Genomic DNA, 19,315 nt, shown 5'->3' with positions numbered 1-19,315 from the left:
TACCCCATTGCGCCAGCCGTGATGAATACTACCCACAAGTGTCCCAGGTTCAAGGTATATGTGTAAACCACCATGCCCACCAGAGTCATGATATAGACCACCAAAGTTGTCTCCCTACAAGCAGAGGCAATGAAGTTGAGTCATAAACTGCAGACTTTAACAGGATATTTTCCATTCCTTCCTTCCTCTTTTCCTCCACCCCACTTCTTATCTATTGGGCAACTGCTGAGTGCTGAGCAAGCCCACGTCTGTGTGCTATTTACTCTCATAGAATTTTCTGTCCATGAGGTTGATGGACACTGGACCAGTGATCACACTGTGCTCAGAGCTACAAAGGGTCAGACCAGGGCAGTGTGAAGCCATCTTGTAGCACATGTGTTCTGCTGCAGAAACCTCTCAGCGAGTAAACACTGCACCTGGACTGGCCACATCCTATCCACAGGCAGGGACACAGCCCTTTCCTTTTCTCCTTCCACCAGAAAAAAAAAAACAAAATACAGGGGCACACACCAGCTGTGCTCACGTGTGAGTGGTCACAGGACCAAGAAGCCCATTCTGCTTGTCTGCATCGCCCCCCGCCCCCCGGACAGTGCCGGGCAGGGACCTGACTGTGAGAGTCTCTGTCGTCTCTGAGTCCTTTCTCTTGCCACCTGCACACGTGCAGCACAGCTTTTCCCGCTGAATCTGAACTCCTCCACTCCTGACAGTGCAGCTGAGAGAACAGTCTCCAGCCCTGAACTAGCCCCTGACTCCAAAGCCCAAGGGAGAAAGCTGCGCCCCGTCCCGGGAGCGTGTCCCTCTGCTGGTCCCTCAGAAGGCCCATCAGTGCTGGCTTCCGTTTCGGGCTCACCCTGCCTGTGCACCTCTCCCCCAGGTTGCCCCTCAGGACCGCTGTGGCCCTGAGTCCTGCACTGGGACCGGCCCCCTCTCCCCGTCCTCCTGACTGAGGTCAGGGACGCACAAGGCACCTCCTTGTGCACTCTGGCCACGAGCATCAGGACTCAGACCACGAAAGCTCAGAGCCTGCCCTCAACTCTGCTGAAGCCAGAAACACGGTGGGGCCGGCAGGTGTATACTGTGCTTATGTCAAACTAATACTGCACTTGGTGGATGCCAGAGATTCTCATAAGCACTTTACATATATTTAGTATTTCATTTAACCCTTACAAAAGCCCTGCAGGAAATGTATGACTGATTTAAGAACTGAAATCATATCAAGCATCTTTTCTTATCACAAAACTGAGGTTAGAAATTAACTATGAGAATGGCTGATTCATGTTGATGTTTGAAAGAAAACAACAAAATTCTGTAAAGCAATTATCCTTCAATTAAAAAATAAGCAAATTTTTTTTAATGTAAAAAGGAACTTTAAAATATTTTTTAAAAATCAACAATGAGAAAAAAACTACAAAAAACACAAAAACATGGAGGCTAAACAATTATCTACCAAGCAACCACTAGGTCACTGAAGAAATCAAAGTAGAAATTAAAAAAAAAAAAAGAACATCTGGAAACAAATTAACAAAAAACACAACACAAACTATGCAGGGTACAGGAAAAGCAGTTCCAAGAGGCAAGATTTTAGTGACACAAGCAAGTCTCAGGACACAAGAAAAATCTTTAAACAGTGTAATCCAAGGCAGTCGGCATAGTCAAAGCAATTGCTGTCAGAACACTAATGGCAACTTGGCAGAATTAGAACAAATAATTCTAAAATTTGTATGGAAATACAAAAGACCCCATATGGCCAAAGCAGTCTTGAGAAAGTATAAAACTAAAGGTATCAGTTCTTCCAGATTTCACACTGTCCTCCAAAGCTACTGTAATCCAACCACAATGATACTGGCACAAACAGACACATAGATCCATGGATCTGAATAGGGACTCAGAAATGAACCCACGTGTATGTGAACAATGAGCCCATGATGAAAGAGGCAAGAACATACAGTGGGGGAAAGACAGACTCTTCAATAGATGCTGTTAGGAAAACTGGACAGCTATATACAAAAGAATCAAACTCAACTGCTCTCTCACGCTATGCAGAAAAACAAACTCAAAATGGATTAAAGACAAATTTAAGATTGAAACCACAAAAATTCTAGAATAAATTTATAGGCAGTACACTGACATCAGTCTTAGTAATTTTGGGGGGGGAGGGCGGGGGGGTGGGAAATGTTTCCTCAGGCAAGGAAGCCAAAAGCAAAATCAAACAAACAGGACTACATCAAACTGGAGAGCTTTAGCACAGGAAAGGAGACTACCAACAAAGGCAAAAGGCCATCTACTGCATGGAGAAGGTGTATCTGTAAGGAGTCAATATCCAAGCTATGCTATGCTATGCTATGCTATGCTAAGTCACTTCAGTCATGTCCGACTCTGTGCGACCCCAGAGACGGCAGCCCCCCAAGCTCCCCCGTCCCTGGGATTCTCCAGGCAAGAACAATGGAGTGGGTTGCCATTTCCTTCTCCAATGCATGAAAGGGAAAAGAGAAAGTGAAGTCGCTCAGTTGTGTCCGACTCCAAGTGACCCCATGGACTGCAGCCCACCAGGCGCCTCCATCCATTGGATTTTCCAGGCAAGAGTACTGGAGTGGGGTGCTATTGCCTTCTCCGGATCCAAGCTATACAGAGATTTAATGCAACTCAACATCAAAAGGAAAAAAAAACGCAAGGGAAAAGTGGGCATAGGATCCATGCGGACATTCTTCCACAGAAGACACACAGACGGCCGAGAAGCACGCGGAAAGGGGCCCTGTGAACTGCCGGTGGGCGCTGCAAATTGGTGCGGCCACTATAGAAAACAGTACGGAGATTCCTAAAAAAAGGTTCAAAATAGAACACCCAGGGGGCTTCCCTGCTGGCCCAGTGGTAAAGAATCTATGTGCGAATGCAGGAGACATGGGTTTGATCCCTGGTCTGGGAAGATCCCATGTGGGGCAGAGAAAGAAGGCCTGTGCACCCCATCAATGGAACTCTAGAACAGCAACTACTGAAGCCCAGGCACTCTAGAGACTGTGCTCCACCACAGGAGAAACCACTGCAGTGAGAAGCCCACACACCACTAGAGAACAGACTGCAAAACAACAAAGATCCAGCTCAGCCAAAATAAATGAAACCATACGCATATATAGGACAAACCAGAACACTCGGATGACCCAGCGATTCCACTCCTGAGCATTCATCCCAAGAAAACCAAAACACTAATTCAAAACTATATATGTACCCCTATGTTCATTGTAACATTACATACAAAAGCCAAGATACAGAGGCAATCTAAGTGCCCATCGATAGATAAACGGATTAAAAAGATGTGGTATGCACACATACGTATTTCAGCCATAAAAAGGAACGAACTCTTGCCATTTGCAGTGACATGTATGGACCCAAAAGCTCTTGTGCTAAGTGAAATAAGTTAGAGAAATACAAACACTATATGATTTCATTGCTATGCAGAGTCTAAAACACAAAACAAATGAACAGTCGTTAAGTCAGAAACACACTCATAGAGACAGAGAACACACAGATGGCTGCCAGAGGGAGAAGGCAGGGGAGAGGAAAGGAACAGGTGAGAGAGACTAAGAGGTACAAACTTACAGCCGGAAAACAGATGAATCAAAGGGCTGAAATGCACAGGGCGGGGAATACAGTCCATGAGTAGTAATATCCTGGTATGGGAACAGACCACAGCCAGACTTAACTTAGGGCTCATTCTGAAATTCCTAGGAACATTGAATCATTAAGTTGTGTTAAGGAACCTACTAGTGTAGTAGGTCAATAATGTCAAAAACCAAACAAGCACGCAAACTCACAGAAAAAGAGATCCGATTCGTGGGTACCAAAGGTGACGATGGGGTAGGGGAAGGGAAAATAGGAAGAAGGCAATCAAAAGGTTAAAAACTTCCAGGTATAAAATAAGTAAGGACTGAGTATGTAATGTGGGCTTCCCTGGTAGCTCAGATAGTAAAGAATCTGCCAGCAATGTAGACTGGGTTCCAGCCTACATTGCTACCCTACATTCTACCCAGGTAGACCAGGGTTCCATCTCTGGATCAAGAAGATCCCCTGGAGAAGGGAATGGCTACCCACTGCAGTATTCTTGCCTGGGGAATTCCATGGACAGACCTGCTGCTGCTGCTGCTAAGTCGCTTCAGTCGTGTCCGACTCTGTGCGACCCCACAGACGGCAGCCCATCAGGCTCCTCTGTCCCTGGGATTCTCCAGGCAAGAACACTGGAGTGGGTTGCCATTTCCTTCTCCGATGCATGAAAGTGAAAAGTGAAAGTGAAGTCGCTCAGTCATGCCCGACTCTTAGCGACCCCATGGACTGCAGCCTACCAGGCTCCTCCGTCCATGGGATTTTCCAGGCAAGAGTACTGGAGTGGGGTGCCATTGCCTTCTCCGATGGACAGACCATCTGGTCGCAAAAGAGTCGGACACAGCTGAGCGACCAGCACACACACACAAGTATGTAATGTACAACATGATAAATATAATCAACATGGTATATGTTATGTATACAAGTTGTTAAGAAAATAAGTCCTAAAGGTCCTCATCCTGAAATTTTTTCTATTTCTTTAATTTTGTATCCATACACGATGATGGATGTTCACTAAACTATCTGCGATGTCGATTTCATGATGTATGTAAATTAAATCATATGCTGTATATAGATACAGTTTAAGTCCATTATATCTCAATAAAACGGGTAGGAAAAAAGAAGCATATGACTATCTCCAATACGACAAATGTGGAAACTGAGCTCAGACCAGCCAAGTTACTTGTCCAAAGTCACCCAGTAGGTAAATGCAGGATTAGAAACCCACGCTCTCTCCACTCCCACACATAGGAATACTAACGCAAGATGGGGCTACATCTTCGGAGATGAGCAACAGCCTCTGAAGGACACCTCTCCCTCCTGGGTCTTCAAAGCAGCTGCTGAGGTCAGAGGGCCTTCATCTCTTCTCACCCTGCTCCCCGCATCCAGGCCCTCCCGCTGCAGAACCCAGCCCCATGGACACCCATCTCCCTTGCTGACCACACAAGCTCGCCTTTTGCCATATTTCTTTACACAAAGCTTCTTCTTAAACCACTGGTCTCCCTGCAAAGCTACCTGTAGCCTCAGCCAGACATAAATGGACCTGACCATCCAGTTTCCGTCTCCAAACCAAAGGGGACACACCTGGGAGCCTCAGGGAGAAGGAACAGGCACCAAAATGCCCAGATGACAGAGCTCCCCCACCCTTTCTCTGCCCAAGTAGTGGAGTGGAAAGAAGAATGTCCATGCTGATTGCAGGATGCGGACATCAAATGCCACTAGGAACCGTGTCAGCTAGACTCTGCAGTGTCCTCCCAGCCTTTCACTGTCTTTTCACTGTCTTTTCTGGTTCATCTGAACCATCTGGTTGCCCATATCCTGGCCCCGCCAACATTTCAACCCCTCCTTTCTGTTGCCACAGAGCAAGCCCGGAAAAGACATGCTGCTATTCCCTGGTTCAAGGGTGGCCAGTCCTCACTGCCTGAAGCAAGCAATTGGCATATGGCAGAAAGGAGGCAGTAGCCCAGCTCCACCAGCAGTAATTAAGTCCGGCCGGGCTCCTCCTTGTGTCCAGCCAGGCAGCCACATCCCCAGGGAGGGCCTCAACTGGCCTTTGATGAGGGCAGCCAGAGGGAGCCCTGGTCTGACCAGAGCCTGACAGAAGCGGGTTTGTGTGCAGAGAACAGGTCTGCTGCTGTCTGTCGCCTCCAGACACTGGGAACTTTGGAGGCCTTGACAAAGCAGCCCAGAATACTGCCCTGCCCAGCGCAGGACAGCCCAGGCAGCTGCCCCACTGAGCAGCATTAACTGAGCACCCAGTGGATGCGGAGCACGGGACAGACACAAGTTGAGCCTCTGTTTCCAGAGCACTTTCTCCAAGGCTGGCTACTGAATCAAGGCGTCTGGGTTGATTTCTAAATGCAGACTCCCCTACTGAGTTGACATCCATGAGGAGTGGGGCCCAGGGATCTGTATTTGTAGTAAGCATCCTGGATTATCCTGCAATCCACTAAAACCTTAGTGGCTCTTAGAAATGCACTGGGCGTTCAGGACTAAACCACATCACAGTATTTACCAATGAAGTGGAAGCAACTGCAAGGTAATACACTGAAAATTGTTGGAAGCACAGAGCACCCTGGTTAACCCCAGGAGGTCCACGAGCAAGCCATGGGAATTTGGCCATGGAACCACCTTCTCATCCCCGAGAAGATACATCTGAACTGCCTCTTTGACCACTCAGACCCCAGCTGCTGCAATCACATCCTTGCAGCCATGTTCCTAATGAACATGTCATTTCAAAACATGGGTCTCCAATTCAGTCCAAGCGGAAGAGTCACTTACTTGTAGGTTTTGGTCCTATCCAGCCAGATGCCTGAGATCACAGCCCCAAGCATTCCTGCAAGGACGATGGTCAGGCCGATTCTTCCAGCATTCACTTCTTCCCCCTGGGGAAACCATAGCCCCAAGGATCACTCAAGGATGGAACAAGACATCTGATGGGGCGCACTCACCAGGAGGCAAAGGGGTAAGGCAAGTAACTGGGGTGCCACCGCAGCCAATTCTCAGAAAGTAGCAGAACAAGACAAGCTGTAAAAAGCTGCCAGTAATTCTAGGGGAGGAAATCCTAGAATAATTGCTCCTCTTAATATAATATAATATAACCCTGGGTGTGGGTGCATGATACTGGATGCTGGGGGAAAACAAATTCTATCCTTAGAAACCAGTTTTAGGTAGATTTTTCAAAAATATAATCCTCATAGGAACCCTTTATCATTATTCTCATTTCACAGATAGAAAAACTGAAATATGTATATCCAAACATTTCATACTTAGGGTTTTTTTTTTTTTTTTCCCCACTCATCACTGTTTGAGGTAGGAAGACATTACATATGTTTGTGTGTTTATTAAGAGCCAGATAGCATGTTGAGGGTTTTATATCATCATCTCATTTAATTCTCCTGACTGCCCACCAGGAGGTTAAGAATCAATACTCTCCATTTTACAGATGAAGACATCAAGGCACACTGAAATTAGCCTACTAGCCGAAGGTCATGAGGCCTTTATTGAGTGCAGAGGCAGGATTTGAACTCAGACCTGTCAACCTCCCACACTGGAACACTCACTCACCCATGGTAGCCCACGGTTCCCAAGCTGAGACCCTTGACCTTCCGAAAGAGGGTTGGGCCTGACATCCCAACTCCAGGACACTCAATGTCCAGTTCCCAGTATTTAACCCTCCCTAGTTCTGGAGACATGCAACCTGCTTTCCATTGAGCAACTAAGACTTTAAATCCTGCTCACATTTCACAACGTAATTGACTTCATAGGTGATTCTATGTGTATATACGTTTCCCTACTAAGTTGCCAGGCACCGTGCTGTGTACTTTACATGTATAAATCTTATGATTTACTCATTCTAAATTGGTCTTTTAAAAATATAAAATTAAATTAAAGTTTCAATAAATAACTAGACTTCTTTTGCAGAAAAGAGAATAAGAGCTCAGCGATTTTAATGAGCTCTCACACCGCTGAGAACCACAGGACCTGGGGCTGAGACCCAGGGCCGCCTCCCTCCAAATCCTGGAGCACACATCATACCACACCGCCTCCCCAGCGCCTGCCCAGACACTAGAAATCTCCTTCTCTCCGGGACTGGTCAGCTTACGGGATGCCCTTACCGGGTAGTGGAAGATCACCATGCGAGTCAGCAGAGTGGACAAGGCATAAAAAGCACCAGCATTCAGACCTGAAGGAAGGAGGGGAACACAGCATTAGGGTCCCTGTCCTGGTGGGGCCATCGCTGGCTCTCCCTCCAGTGGTGAGAGAGGAAGGAGATTCTCATCCTTGCTGTCACTGAAGGTGGTGACCTCAGAGAAGAAGAAATGCTCCGGAACAACCCAAGGTAACCATCGTAACCTCTTTTTAGCCTCATGCCATTGCCCTCTCATCCCTTTATCCTGTTGTAAAAACACAGGCTCCAGGAAGTACACATTACTCCTAGGTCAGATCCATCTACATCCCTCTTAAGCGCTGGCCTGGCCTAAGGGCTCAGTGAAACTACTGGACACCTTTCCACCTCCTCCTGATGACCTATGCCCCCTCCAGAATGCTCCAGACCTCTGACGCCTGACATTACTCCCATTCTCACCTGTTTTCACATCTCTCCAACTTTTCTTCTCAGATGCAACACCACACAAGTCTTATATTTGAAACCAGAAAGGACCCTGAAGAACATTTAGATGACTCTCCTAATTCGTCAATTTATCCAACCAATAAATGGAATACTTAGAACATTCTGTAAGAATCAATTTCCTCAAGGGACGAAGTCATTTTGTTCAAACCTTACAGTGACTTCGTAGCTAATATGAGACTAAATATGAATCCAAAGGAGACGGACCCCCTGCCCTCCTTTCCTACTAACAGTGACGGTGACGACGGTGGTGGCGTCGTGGTGACGACAGTGGAGGTGGGCGTGTGGTGAGGGTGAGGACGCGGTGGCGATGGGGACATGGCAGGGCTGGCGATGGCGGTCAGGCCACACGGCCGCCCCTGCACACTTGGCCTTGGGTCCACTGAAAAGGACGTAAGACGGGGCCCGGTGCCCAGGCAGGGCAGCCTCAGGAATCGGTGGTGATGGCTGATGGTGGTGGTGGCGGTGGTGAGGGCAGCAGCACGCTCTTATGTGCTAATAGGCGCTTTTCTAAACAACTTACCGTCCTCATGACAATCCCGGAAAGCAGCTGACATATCCTCATTCCCATTTCATAGATAAGAAAAGGCACACACATTTAAAAAACAAATACAGAGGCCGTTCTGGAAGGCCCACCAGGGGTCTTTTTAATTTCAGCTAATTTTGAGGCTCACATGACTGCCACTGGCACACCTGGCATTAGGCCCGCTTAGAAGGACATAAGACAGGACACGGTGCCCAGGGACGGCAGCCTCGGGCGCCCCTCTTCACTGGAGCCGGTCCACAGGACCTCAGGCCGCAGAGCCACCCAGAAGCCATCCTCTTTTGCCCCCAAGCGGATGGCTCAGCGCAGGGAAACATGGGCGTGACCCCCACCCTGCCTCAACCCCTCCCAGCAGCCACTGTTGTTTGTAACTCAAGCACAGGCATAGTTGCCAGGATCCCCGTAAAGGACAGGCCCGTGGAGAGAGTCGCCGTGCCTAGAGAAACACAAAGAATGGCTTCCCAACAGGGCTGAGAAGATCGCCCAGCCCACTGCAGTTATTTTCATGAGAAGTAAAGTCTAACCGCAGTTGACTTCCATTCTTCATCAGGTTCCCAGAGGAATGAGATACAAAGTTAAGCCAAGGTCAAATTCTCCTGCAAAGTGGGGGGTCTGGTTTGCCCTCCACACCATCATGTTCGTGGTAAGAGGCAGGGCTGCATCAAACCCAGACTGTAGGGTGCCAGCTCCTCCATCTTAAACACTCGATTTTATATCCTCACGGAACTGATCCTCAAAGACTCCCCCAGCTCAGCTCACTGGTAGTTTCACGCCCAGACTCTCCGAGCAGGTCACCTCAGGGATGCAGCAAGGCTGAGCTCAGTGCCCCAGACGTGCCACCAAATATCACTACAGCTGCCACTCAGGCTCTCAGCAACCTCTTAGATAACAAGCATAGCTACACCTCACCTTCTTACCACTTACCACTCCCAGCCACTTGGAAATTCCATTTCCAGGTCAAGAGAACCCACAAGGAGACACATTCCTGAAATGGGGGGTAGGGTGGTGCAAGGAGGATGATACCAGCCCCCTTCCTGCCCCTCAGTTTAACAAGGCCAGGGGGCAGAGCACACGCCAGGTCAAGTTCAGCTTGGGCCCACCTGGGCTGAACAAGGAGGGCAGAATCCCCAGGCAACTGAGAAATTATCCAAGAGGACTGGGAGCAAAAAACTCTAAACACCAACACTTTCGTGACCCCAAAACAGAGAAAGAAACAGTGCAGAGAGGGCTGATCAGGGAAGGCGAGCAGCTTTGTGAGGCTCAAAGGTTTAGGAAAATCTCTTCCAGATCAACAACCCCTGGGAGCTCGTTAGAGATGCAAATCGTGACCGCACCCAGACCTCCTGCTGTAGAAACTGGGAGTGGGGCTTTTGTCCGTGCTAACAAGTCCTCGAGGTAATCCTGATAAAGCTTGAGACCCACTGGTTCAGCTAGATTAGTGTCATCTACCAGTAACCATCCCTGGCTCCCAGCCAGACAGGAGATGGAGTCAGGGCTAAGGCAGGGAGGGTGTAGAGCCGGGCAGGGGTTCCCCCTGGAAGGCTGCCATTCTTTTCAATTCTTTCTACATTCCAACCCTAAAGGAATTAGAAATTTCGAATCCCTTTTGAATAAGATGGCCCTCCCCATATTGCCAAAGGTTGCCAGATACAGTTAAATGGCGAGAGTCTACTCCACTGACTTCCCTGCTGGCTCAGACGGTAAAAGCTTCTGCTTGCAATGCAGGGGCCCTGGGCTCGATCCTGGGTCGGGAAGATCTCCTGGAGAAGGAAATGGCAACCCACTCCAGTACCTTGCCTGGAAAATCCCATGGCTCTTGCCTGGAAAATCCCATGGATGGAGAAGCCTGGTAGGCTACAATCCATGGGGTCACAAAGAGTCGGACACGACCAAGTGACTTCACTTTCTTTCCACTCCACTGACCGAACCAAGGGGTCCGGCGTCCACACTGAAGGGTAGGAATGGAATTCATGCTCTGTCCTGTGCATGACTACTTCTCACAGGAATGCAGGTGACTGTGTTATATTTGAGTGTGATTGTCCCTCAACAATGTAAGCCTGCCAGGTCAGTGAAATGTGATCGCCCCTGAAAGGCCAGGTCGTGCCTGTATCAGCCACCTGTGGGAGAGGTGTGGGTCCCTGAGGGGGTGGACTTTAGAAAGGCAGAAGGGACTCTGAGTTTCTGTCTTGTGTCAAGACTAAATTATACAAATGGCAGCCTAGAGATCACTGGCATTAGAAGGCCTCAGATTTTTTAAATGCAGATTTCTGAGCTCTACCAGGACCTACTTAATTTGATTCTCCTGGAATGAAGTTAGGAATCTGCATTTTAACAACAATAAACCACCCCCCCCCTCCCCGGGCATCTCTTAAACTCACTGATAAGGTGACTAAATGGCCTTGGGCACAAGAAGATCACAGAGCAGGCCCAGGCTGTGAGAGGCTGGGGTTCCCATGGAGGCAGCTGGGAGGGGAAGGGGCTTCAAGACCCCAAGAATCACCCATTACACACCCACATTAGAGGTTCTCAACTCTGCTGCATGCTAGAATCTCCTGGAATGCTTGCAAAGGCAGATTCCCAGGCCCTCGCAGACTCTCTGAATCTGACTTTCCAGAAGAGAGACAGGGAATCCAGGCACACACCACCCACAACCCAGGGGACTCTACTATCAGGCCAGAGTGGGAAACTCTGATCCCAGATCTCATGTCTGGGTTCTGGGAACTCTGTGCTCATTTCCCTTTTGTCCTCCTGAACCTGGAGTAAACTGTTGGTTTAAAGGGCCAGCCTGACCTCAGCAAAGCTCCAGGGACTCCCAGAAGGATTTGCTACACCCCGTATCTTGCCAGCATCTTGAGGGGTCACACAGCTCCTCTGAGGCCCATGTAGGGCGGTGTAAAGGCCTTGAGAGCCCCAAGGACAGGTGTCCTCGGATTCAGGTTGAGGCTGTGAGTTCAGATGCCCAACCCTGCAGATTCTTCACAAGCATAGCTTGAGTTCCAGGGAACTCAAATGGGAAGCAAAGGTTATTATTCTTTTCTGAGGGGCCGGTTCTTAGAGAGACAAAGGAGGACCCCAGGATGGGTGAAGGTGGTACACTCAGTCATTAGCAGAGCTGATACCAAAAACTCAGACCTTATGTTCCTTAGGTACCAACTCTGCATTCACTGGCCCATCAATCAAGGCTTTTAATCCAAGACATGTGCACCCAGATCCAGCACATTTGTCCATGAAACTCTATCAACTGCTTGATTCCCAACGACATGGTCCTAAGAGTTCATAATTCAGAGGAAAATACAAACATTGTGTATCATACGGTTACGTGTGTCCTCATCGCTCAGTTGTGTCGACTCTTTACGACCCCGTGGACTGTAGCCCACTAGGCTCCTCTGTCCATGGAATTTTCTGGACAAAAATACTGGAGTACATTGCCATTTCTTACCCCAGGGTACTCCAGGGGATCTTCCCGACGCTGGGATCAAATCCGAGTTTCCTGCATCTCCTTTATTGGCAGGCAGATTCTTCACCACTGAGCTACCTGGGAAGCCCTACACGAAATGGTTATACATGCATATAATTAAAGTATGAACCATGTCCCTTTTCAAAGCTTAACCTGCAGGATTCTGGGAGGTCTCATAGCATTTAGTCGAATTTGTAGAGGGTCTTTTTTTTTGGTTGTGTGTGCCTTTTCAATTTGGAGCAAAGATTGTAGGAGAAGAAAGCAGGGATTCTTAGGCAGATTGAGTGTCAAACAGTGCCTTTATATGACCTGTAACCCTCAGAAAGACACATTCAGATTGAAACCTCATCATGCCCATGTCCCAAAGATGGCTGGTCAGTGAAGGCAGGTCCTGCTTCTAACCCCCAGAACTCCAGAGCCTCATCTTCAAGGAAAGCAAGCCCCAGGGAAAGGGTCTGAGGACTGAATCTGAGGAAGGACAATCCATCACTACCACCCCTGCCAGACAGATCCAGAAGCCACTCAGGCAACTAAGGCTGAAAACAGACCCCCGTTCTGTCTCCAAGAGGCTCCCTTCGGCATGGGGAGACAAAGTGGTGTGGTTAGGAAGACAGGCTTTGGTCTCAGACAGACAGTTTATACTAAGCTCTCTTGCTTACTACTGTTTAATCACAGGCAAGGAATTAAATCAGAGCCTCAGTTTCCTTAGGTATAAAATGGAGCAGTTAAGCACCTAGGTCATGGATTTCTTTAGAAGATTAAATGAGATAATGCATATAAAGCACTTTACATGGTGCCTGACACACAGTAATGGCTTGATAACATTTTTTCCCAAATCTGTGATCAAGCCTAAGAATCATTTCCTAGTTGGCAAAGACCCTGTCACCAAGTCCAACCCTCTCTCAAGAAAATAAGGCTTGTGTTTTTCTGACTATAATGAAATGTGTGCAAACAACCAGATTAGTTCAACGCTTTCTCACTGGGATTGCCCCAGGCTTTTGAGAAAAATGTTAAGAAATTCTATTTTTTTTGAAACTGGACATTTTTAATATAATGTCATCCCTACAAACGAGATTCTTCTCCTTCCCCATTTGTTGCCGCTGCAGTTTGGACTCATTTTGTAACACCTGTGTCCTTTGTCATGTGCAACCACTGGTTTCTGCTCTACTAACTTAGTTTAGGACTAATGATTAGACAGAGATTTCCTTAAATACTGTAAGCCCATAAGTCTCCCATTTTGCTGAGGACCTCTGTGTATTCGCTGGGATTCGCCTGTGATGCTTCAGCAGGGTGGTGCCACCTCTGCCCTAGCCTTCACTTTCCCCTTACACAGAGCTTCACGTTCAGCCAGAGGTGAGACTTTAGCACTTCCCTGGGTCTGTCCTGAGCATGTGCATAGCTCTGGGCATGCAGATTTCTAGACTGCTAAGAATATGTCAGAGGTTTCCAAAGCCCCCTGGTTGTCTCATTCTCCAGATTTTCCTTTCAAGATCTTTGGCCAGCCTCCTGATGACCCCAACCAGTATTGCAACCTCAGACAGTTGTGATGTTAAACAGTGACTGCTTTTAATAAATACCCTGGACATAGTGCTTTCCCATTGAGAAAACTCTGAGACAGGTCAAATATAGGCAAATCCTCTGAATGGACCCTTTACAGGGAAACGGAAGTCAAATAAACAGTGAGCTAGGGATGGGACGTTGTTGGGGAGGGGGGCGGGGGGGGGTGTCCAAAACTGTTTGGCCCCTCCAGTGGCTGTGAGGTTGCTAGTTTTCACAGCTATCATGTCTGGGAAGCTAGTTTTCAAGGCTACCACAGAGTCTGGAGGGGAGGATTGGAATAGGACAACTTAAGACACAAAGCTTGCTACTTTACCATTATTTAGCCATTTGCCTTGAACAGATGCTCGTTGGGTTAAGCCTTTAGTCAAGAACCCTGAAATTACTGATGCTGATAATCTCTGCCAGTGTTTTTGTTTTCATGGAGGAGCAGAAGATCTACTGTCCTCACTCCACCATCCCAGAAGTGTTAACCCATTTATTCTCTGTGTTATCACTTAACCAGATAGATAAGGAAGAGTATCCAGAACCCACAGCCCAGCCCATATCAAACAGTGCTGCTCCTCATACATTTTGTTATTTCTTACTTTCATGGGTCAGTGACTTAACCCTGCCATCAACAGCCTCTAGCACTGAAGACTGAAACCTCTGGAATGAGGCCACTGCCTGGTTAATACCACCATCACCATTCTCACTCACAGAAGATATTTATTAAGCAGTTATCTGCCCTAGAATTCCACTGCTGCTGCTGCTGCTGCTAAGTCACTTCAGTCGTGTCCGACTCTGTGCGACCCCATAGATGGCAGCCCACCAGGCTCTTCTGTCCCTGGGATTCTCCAGGCAAGAACACTGGAGTGGGTTGCCATTTCCTTCTCCAATGCATGAAAGTGAAAAGTGAAAGTGAAGTCGCCCAGTCGTGTCCGACTCTTAGTGACCCCATGGACTGCAGCCTACCAGGCTCCTCTGTCCATGGGATTTTCCAGGCAAGAGTACTGGAGTGGAGTGCCATTGCCTTCTCCTAGAATTCCATGGTAGGTCTCAAATGCCCTGTTGTCAGACACAATAAGGTTTATAGCGGTCAAGGGCTGATGCACTCAAGACGTTTAATTCTAGGGAAAAGGGAAAGTTCTTAGAAGCATGGAATCCTGAGTCTGGAAGGAAACCAAAAGATCCCATTTCAGTTCAGTTCAGTTCAGTCTCTCAGTCGTGTCCGACTCTTTGCAACCCCATGAATTGCAGCACGCCAGGCCTCCCTGTCCATCATCAACTCCCAGAGTTCATGCAAACCCATGTCCATTGAATCGGTGATGCCATCCAGCCATCTCATCCTCTGTTGTCCCCTTCTCCTCCCGCCTTCAATCTCCCCCAGCATCAGGGTCTTTTCTAATGAGGCAGTTCTTCACATCAGGTGGCCAAAGTTTCACTATCATGATTCACCATCCATCTATAGGCTGATATTCCCTACAATATCCCCACTAAGTAGTTGGTTCCACCTACACTTGAATATCTCTCAGTGGTGAGCAACTCCACTTTATCACCATTTTTATCACTTTATCACCATTTTTATCTTTAGTTGGCCACCCTGAGAACTGGAAACTTTGTTTTGTCAATGAATGCAGAGACACGCTCAGAACTAAGAAGGTGGAGAGAGGAGGATTGGAGACCACGGACCTTGAAGACTGACATGGATACCTGGTGCTATTCACCTAACCGATTCATATGCCTGAAAACCAGGGGTGCCTCTCTACTGATGATACCACCTCTTAGCTAACGCCTCAGCAGGCAAACACTCTAATTCAGGTAAAGGGCATTGATAAGCTTAAAATGCTAAGTTGCTACTGCTAAGTTGCTTCAGTCGTGTCCAACCTTGTGCGACCCCATAGACAGCAGCCCACCAGGCTCCTCTGTCCCTGGGATTCTCCAGGCAAGAACACTGGAGTGGGTTGCCATTTCCTTCTCCAATGCATGAAAGTGAAAAGTGAAAGTGAAGTCGCTCAGTCCTGCCTGACTCTTCGACACCCCATGGACTGCAGCCTACCAGGCTCCTTTGTCCATGGAATTTTCCAGGCAAGAGTACTGGAGTGGGTTGCCGTTCCCTGGCAAAATTCAAGAAGGAGCACAGGCAATCATGGATCAGGCTTTGGAGTCTGACAAATCTGTGTTTGAATCTTGGCTCTGCCCTTTAAAAGCTGTGTATTCTTGAGGTATTACTTAATCTCTCTGAGTTTGTTTCCTCATCTGTTAAAATGGGGAAAATGATACCATTTACCGCACATTGGTGTGGTGGGAGTTAAATAAAAAATTCTTGGCACATAGCAAATGTTATTATTGTTGAAAGACACATGGTTTCGGAGCCTAGAGAAAACCTAAGGGTATAGCCAAGTCATTATAAAAGACCCTGATGCTGGGAAAGAGGAGGAAGAGGGGATGACAGAGGATGAAATGGTTGGATGGCATCACCGACTCGATGGACATGAGTTTGAGCAAGCTCCAGGAGACAGTGAAGGACAGAGAAGGCTGGCATGCTGCAGTCCATGGGGTTGCAAAGAGTTGGACACGACTGAGCGACTGAACAATAGCCAACTGGGATTTCACTAAGAATAAGTCATGTCAAACCAATCTCACATCTTTTTTCTTCTGGTTATTGAGCATGATATACTTCCATGATTTTAATCACACCAAACTGGAGGGGTAAATGGGCAGAGTGGATAGCAGTAGAGTTGCGTGGATCTGTAAGACACCTTTAATGGAATGCCCTGAGGTTGTGGCCTTGCCCAGGTCTAGGACAACATTACCATTAATCATTAGAAAGAAGATGCTGCAAACACCTTGCTGGAAAGGTAAGCTGATATGCCAACAGAAAGACTGACATTTATCTTACCAAAGCCAAGAAAATTACATGAAATTTGGATGTTGTCTTCCATTCAGGTAGAAAAGAGGCCAAGTTAACAGATGAAGGATTGGTTGGGGAGTGATTCACGTAGTGAGACTCATGTAAACGTCCATCCACACATTCATTCAATCACGCATCTAACAACTGCTGGAGTACCTGCTCCAGGCTACAGTTCCTCCTACTGCTGATGAACTATACAGGTAAAAAGACATAAATCTCTACTCTCAGGGAGTTCCTAGTTTGTGGGGAAAGAGATCTGGAAATGACTTGTCCTGTCTGACTCTTTGTGACCCCGTGGACTGTAGCCCACCAGGCTCCTCCGACCATGGGATTTTCCAGGCAAGAGTACTGGAGTGAGTTGCCATTTACTTCTCCAAAGATGTATGGTGAAGTCGCTCAGTCGTGTCCGACTCTTTGCGGCCCCATGGACTGTAGCCTACTAGGCTCCTCCATCCATGGGATTCTCCAGGCAAGAATACTGGAGTGGGTTGCCATTTCCTTCTCCAGGAGACCTTCCCAACCCAGAGATCGAACCTGGGCCTCCCACATTGCAGGCAGACGCTTTACCCTCTGAGCCACCAGAGAAGCCCTAAAAAAGCTACAAGCTTCCCTTGTAGCTCAGTCAGTAGCGAATCTACCTGCAGTGCAGGAGACCTGGGTTCAATCCCTGGGTTGGGAAGATCCCCTAGAGAAGGAAATGGCAACCCACTCCAATATCATTGCCTGGAAAAATCTCATGGACAGAGAAGCCTGGTGAGCTGCAGCCCACGGGGTCTCAAAGAGTCGGGCACAACTGAGCAACTAACACTTACTAAAAGATGTACTAAGAACAACACAATAAACGGTCACCTAATACTGCTTTAGGCCTTCCCTGGTGGCTCAGAGGGTAAAGCGTCTGCCTGCAATGCAGGAGACCCAGGTTCAATCCCTGGGTCGGGAAGATACCCTGGAGAAGGAAATGGCAACCCACTCCAGCACTCTTGCCTGGAAAATCCCATGGACAGAGAAGCCTGTTAGGCTATGACTGAGGCTAAGTCTGGTACGACACGACTGAGCGACTTCACTTTCTTTCTAATACTGCTTTGCAGCAGACATACTGGGATGAGACTTGGAGGATCAGCAGGCATGTTGCCAGGTGACTTGACAGGGGAAGGAATGGTTTCCCAGGTAAACTTAAAGGAACAGGGAAGACTCTGAGGCACAGCTGGCTCTTCTGCTTAACCCTAAATGACGACTTTACATATACATTTGGGATCTGGAAACTGTAAGATGCACAGAAACATCAGGTCTCTTGTCTCAAGTGCCCGGTTCCAGTACACCCCAGACACACGTGTATCATACCATAGGTGATGATTAGCAGCACAAAGTTGAGGTTTTTGAAGAGTCGGATGATGGAACTTAAGTACGAAGCATCAGTAGACGCCAAGGCATAGCTCAGGGACTGGGCCCTGCTTGGAGGATGTTTAGGCTTCTCTTTGAACACTGAAAGGAAACAAACAGAGATCTTTGCAAGTCCCCTGGTCCTACTCCTGCAGAGCTGACACATGGATAAGAGCTGACTCCCTCATCTGAGAAGGGGCTCAGACTCCAAAAGGAAATATTAACTCTTTGATGAAATCCTCTCGAGTCTCCTCTCTTGAAGCTGCATCTCACTGTCTGTGGCTGAGGGGCTGGTCCTTTGACTACTTTTTCTTAATGACCTTTGGACAGCTGCGATCATTGGACTTTCCAGGCAGTGCTCAAGGATAAAGGAGTCCTGTAATAAATGGCAAATACCAAATGGCAGAGCACTGAAGAATCCCACAGTAACCAGTGGACAGAAAGGAAGTGAGAGCTGAGGCTCTGGGAATTGTGGGCCCAGATGAGGACTCAGCCCCAGAGCGCCTCTCAGGGAAAGGGCTGGGCTGCCCATGAGAGCACAGAGCCTGGCACCTGCTGCCAATAAACACTTCTTGAGTGAGGGAAGGAGCTTCTCCTATTGCAGAGACCTCGAGTCCCTCCCTAGTTTCAGAATGTGAATCGGACATCTGCCTCCTGGGAAACCAGAGGACTAACACACGCTCCTGCAGGACTGGGGCTCTGATAGGAAGGACCGGGGAGGGACAGTGGGAAAACCATTCTCCGTACGTTCTAGCTTCAGTACAGCCGGTACAGTCCATCTCACTGCACTGACTGCTGTCCAGTTCTCTGGGGGCCAGACCAGTTTAACCAGCTGTCTGCCTAAATTGGTCCCCCAGCTGAAGCACCATCTTCACCCCCAGCCTCCATGAGAATGCTCCTGAAAGGTCAGGAGATGGTTTCCAGTTAGAGGAAGCTTTGGAAATGAGGTTTACTCTCTTGAACATCAAAGGTCTTCCCGTTCCACCCAGATAAATCTCCAGTCCGGACTTCAGAGCCTTGCTTCTTCCTTTCCGGAAATAGTCCTGGCCAACTTCCCCCACCCGCTGGGAACCTCTCAATCATTGTCTGACCTGTTCGCCTCCCCTTCTATCAGGGGAAAGAAATCAAGGCGAGAGATTTTTTTTTTTAATCTTGGCAACAATAGCTGTTTGCTCAAGGATTGAGCAACCACAAACCACAATTTGGATAAGATTTTCCAGTTCCTTACTCAGTGAGCAGTGGTCAGTGCTTGCTAGTATA

The 19,315-nt window shown here is 48.0% G+C and overlaps 1 protein-coding gene across 2 annotated transcripts in view; it reads right to left on the bottom strand.

Moving 5' to 3' along the window:
* Nucleotides 1-19,315, bottom strand: part of LOC129621818 (feline leukemia virus subgroup C receptor-related protein 2) — a 57,296-nt gene that overhangs the window by 7,701 nt on the left and 30,280 nt on the right. The window contains exons 3-6 of one of the 2 annotated variants that reach the window (XM_055538694.1): nt 18,017-18,157; nt 7,713-7,780; nt 6,376-6,479; nt 4-114 (exon numbers count right to left, since the gene is read on the bottom strand). In XM_055538694.1, the coding sequence (XP_055394669.1) occupies nt 4-114; nt 6,376-6,479; nt 7,713-7,780; nt 18,017-18,157 (424 nt within the window). The remainder of the gene's footprint in view (nt 1-3; nt 115-6,375; nt 6,480-7,712; nt 7,781-18,016; nt 18,158-19,315) is intronic. The other variant, XM_055538695.1, reaches the window with a different exon arrangement.

This window comes from Bubalus kerabau, chromosome 10 (genome assembly GCF_029407905.1).
Source record: "Bubalus kerabau isolate K-KA32 ecotype Philippines breed swamp buffalo chromosome 10, PCC_UOA_SB_1v2, whole genome shotgun sequence".
Lineage (NCBI taxonomy): Eukaryota > Metazoa > Chordata > Mammalia > Artiodactyla > Bovidae > Bubalus > Bubalus kerabau.
The sequence above is the reverse complement of the archived record's forward strand: the minus strand, read 5'-3'. Positions and strand labels throughout refer to the sequence as shown.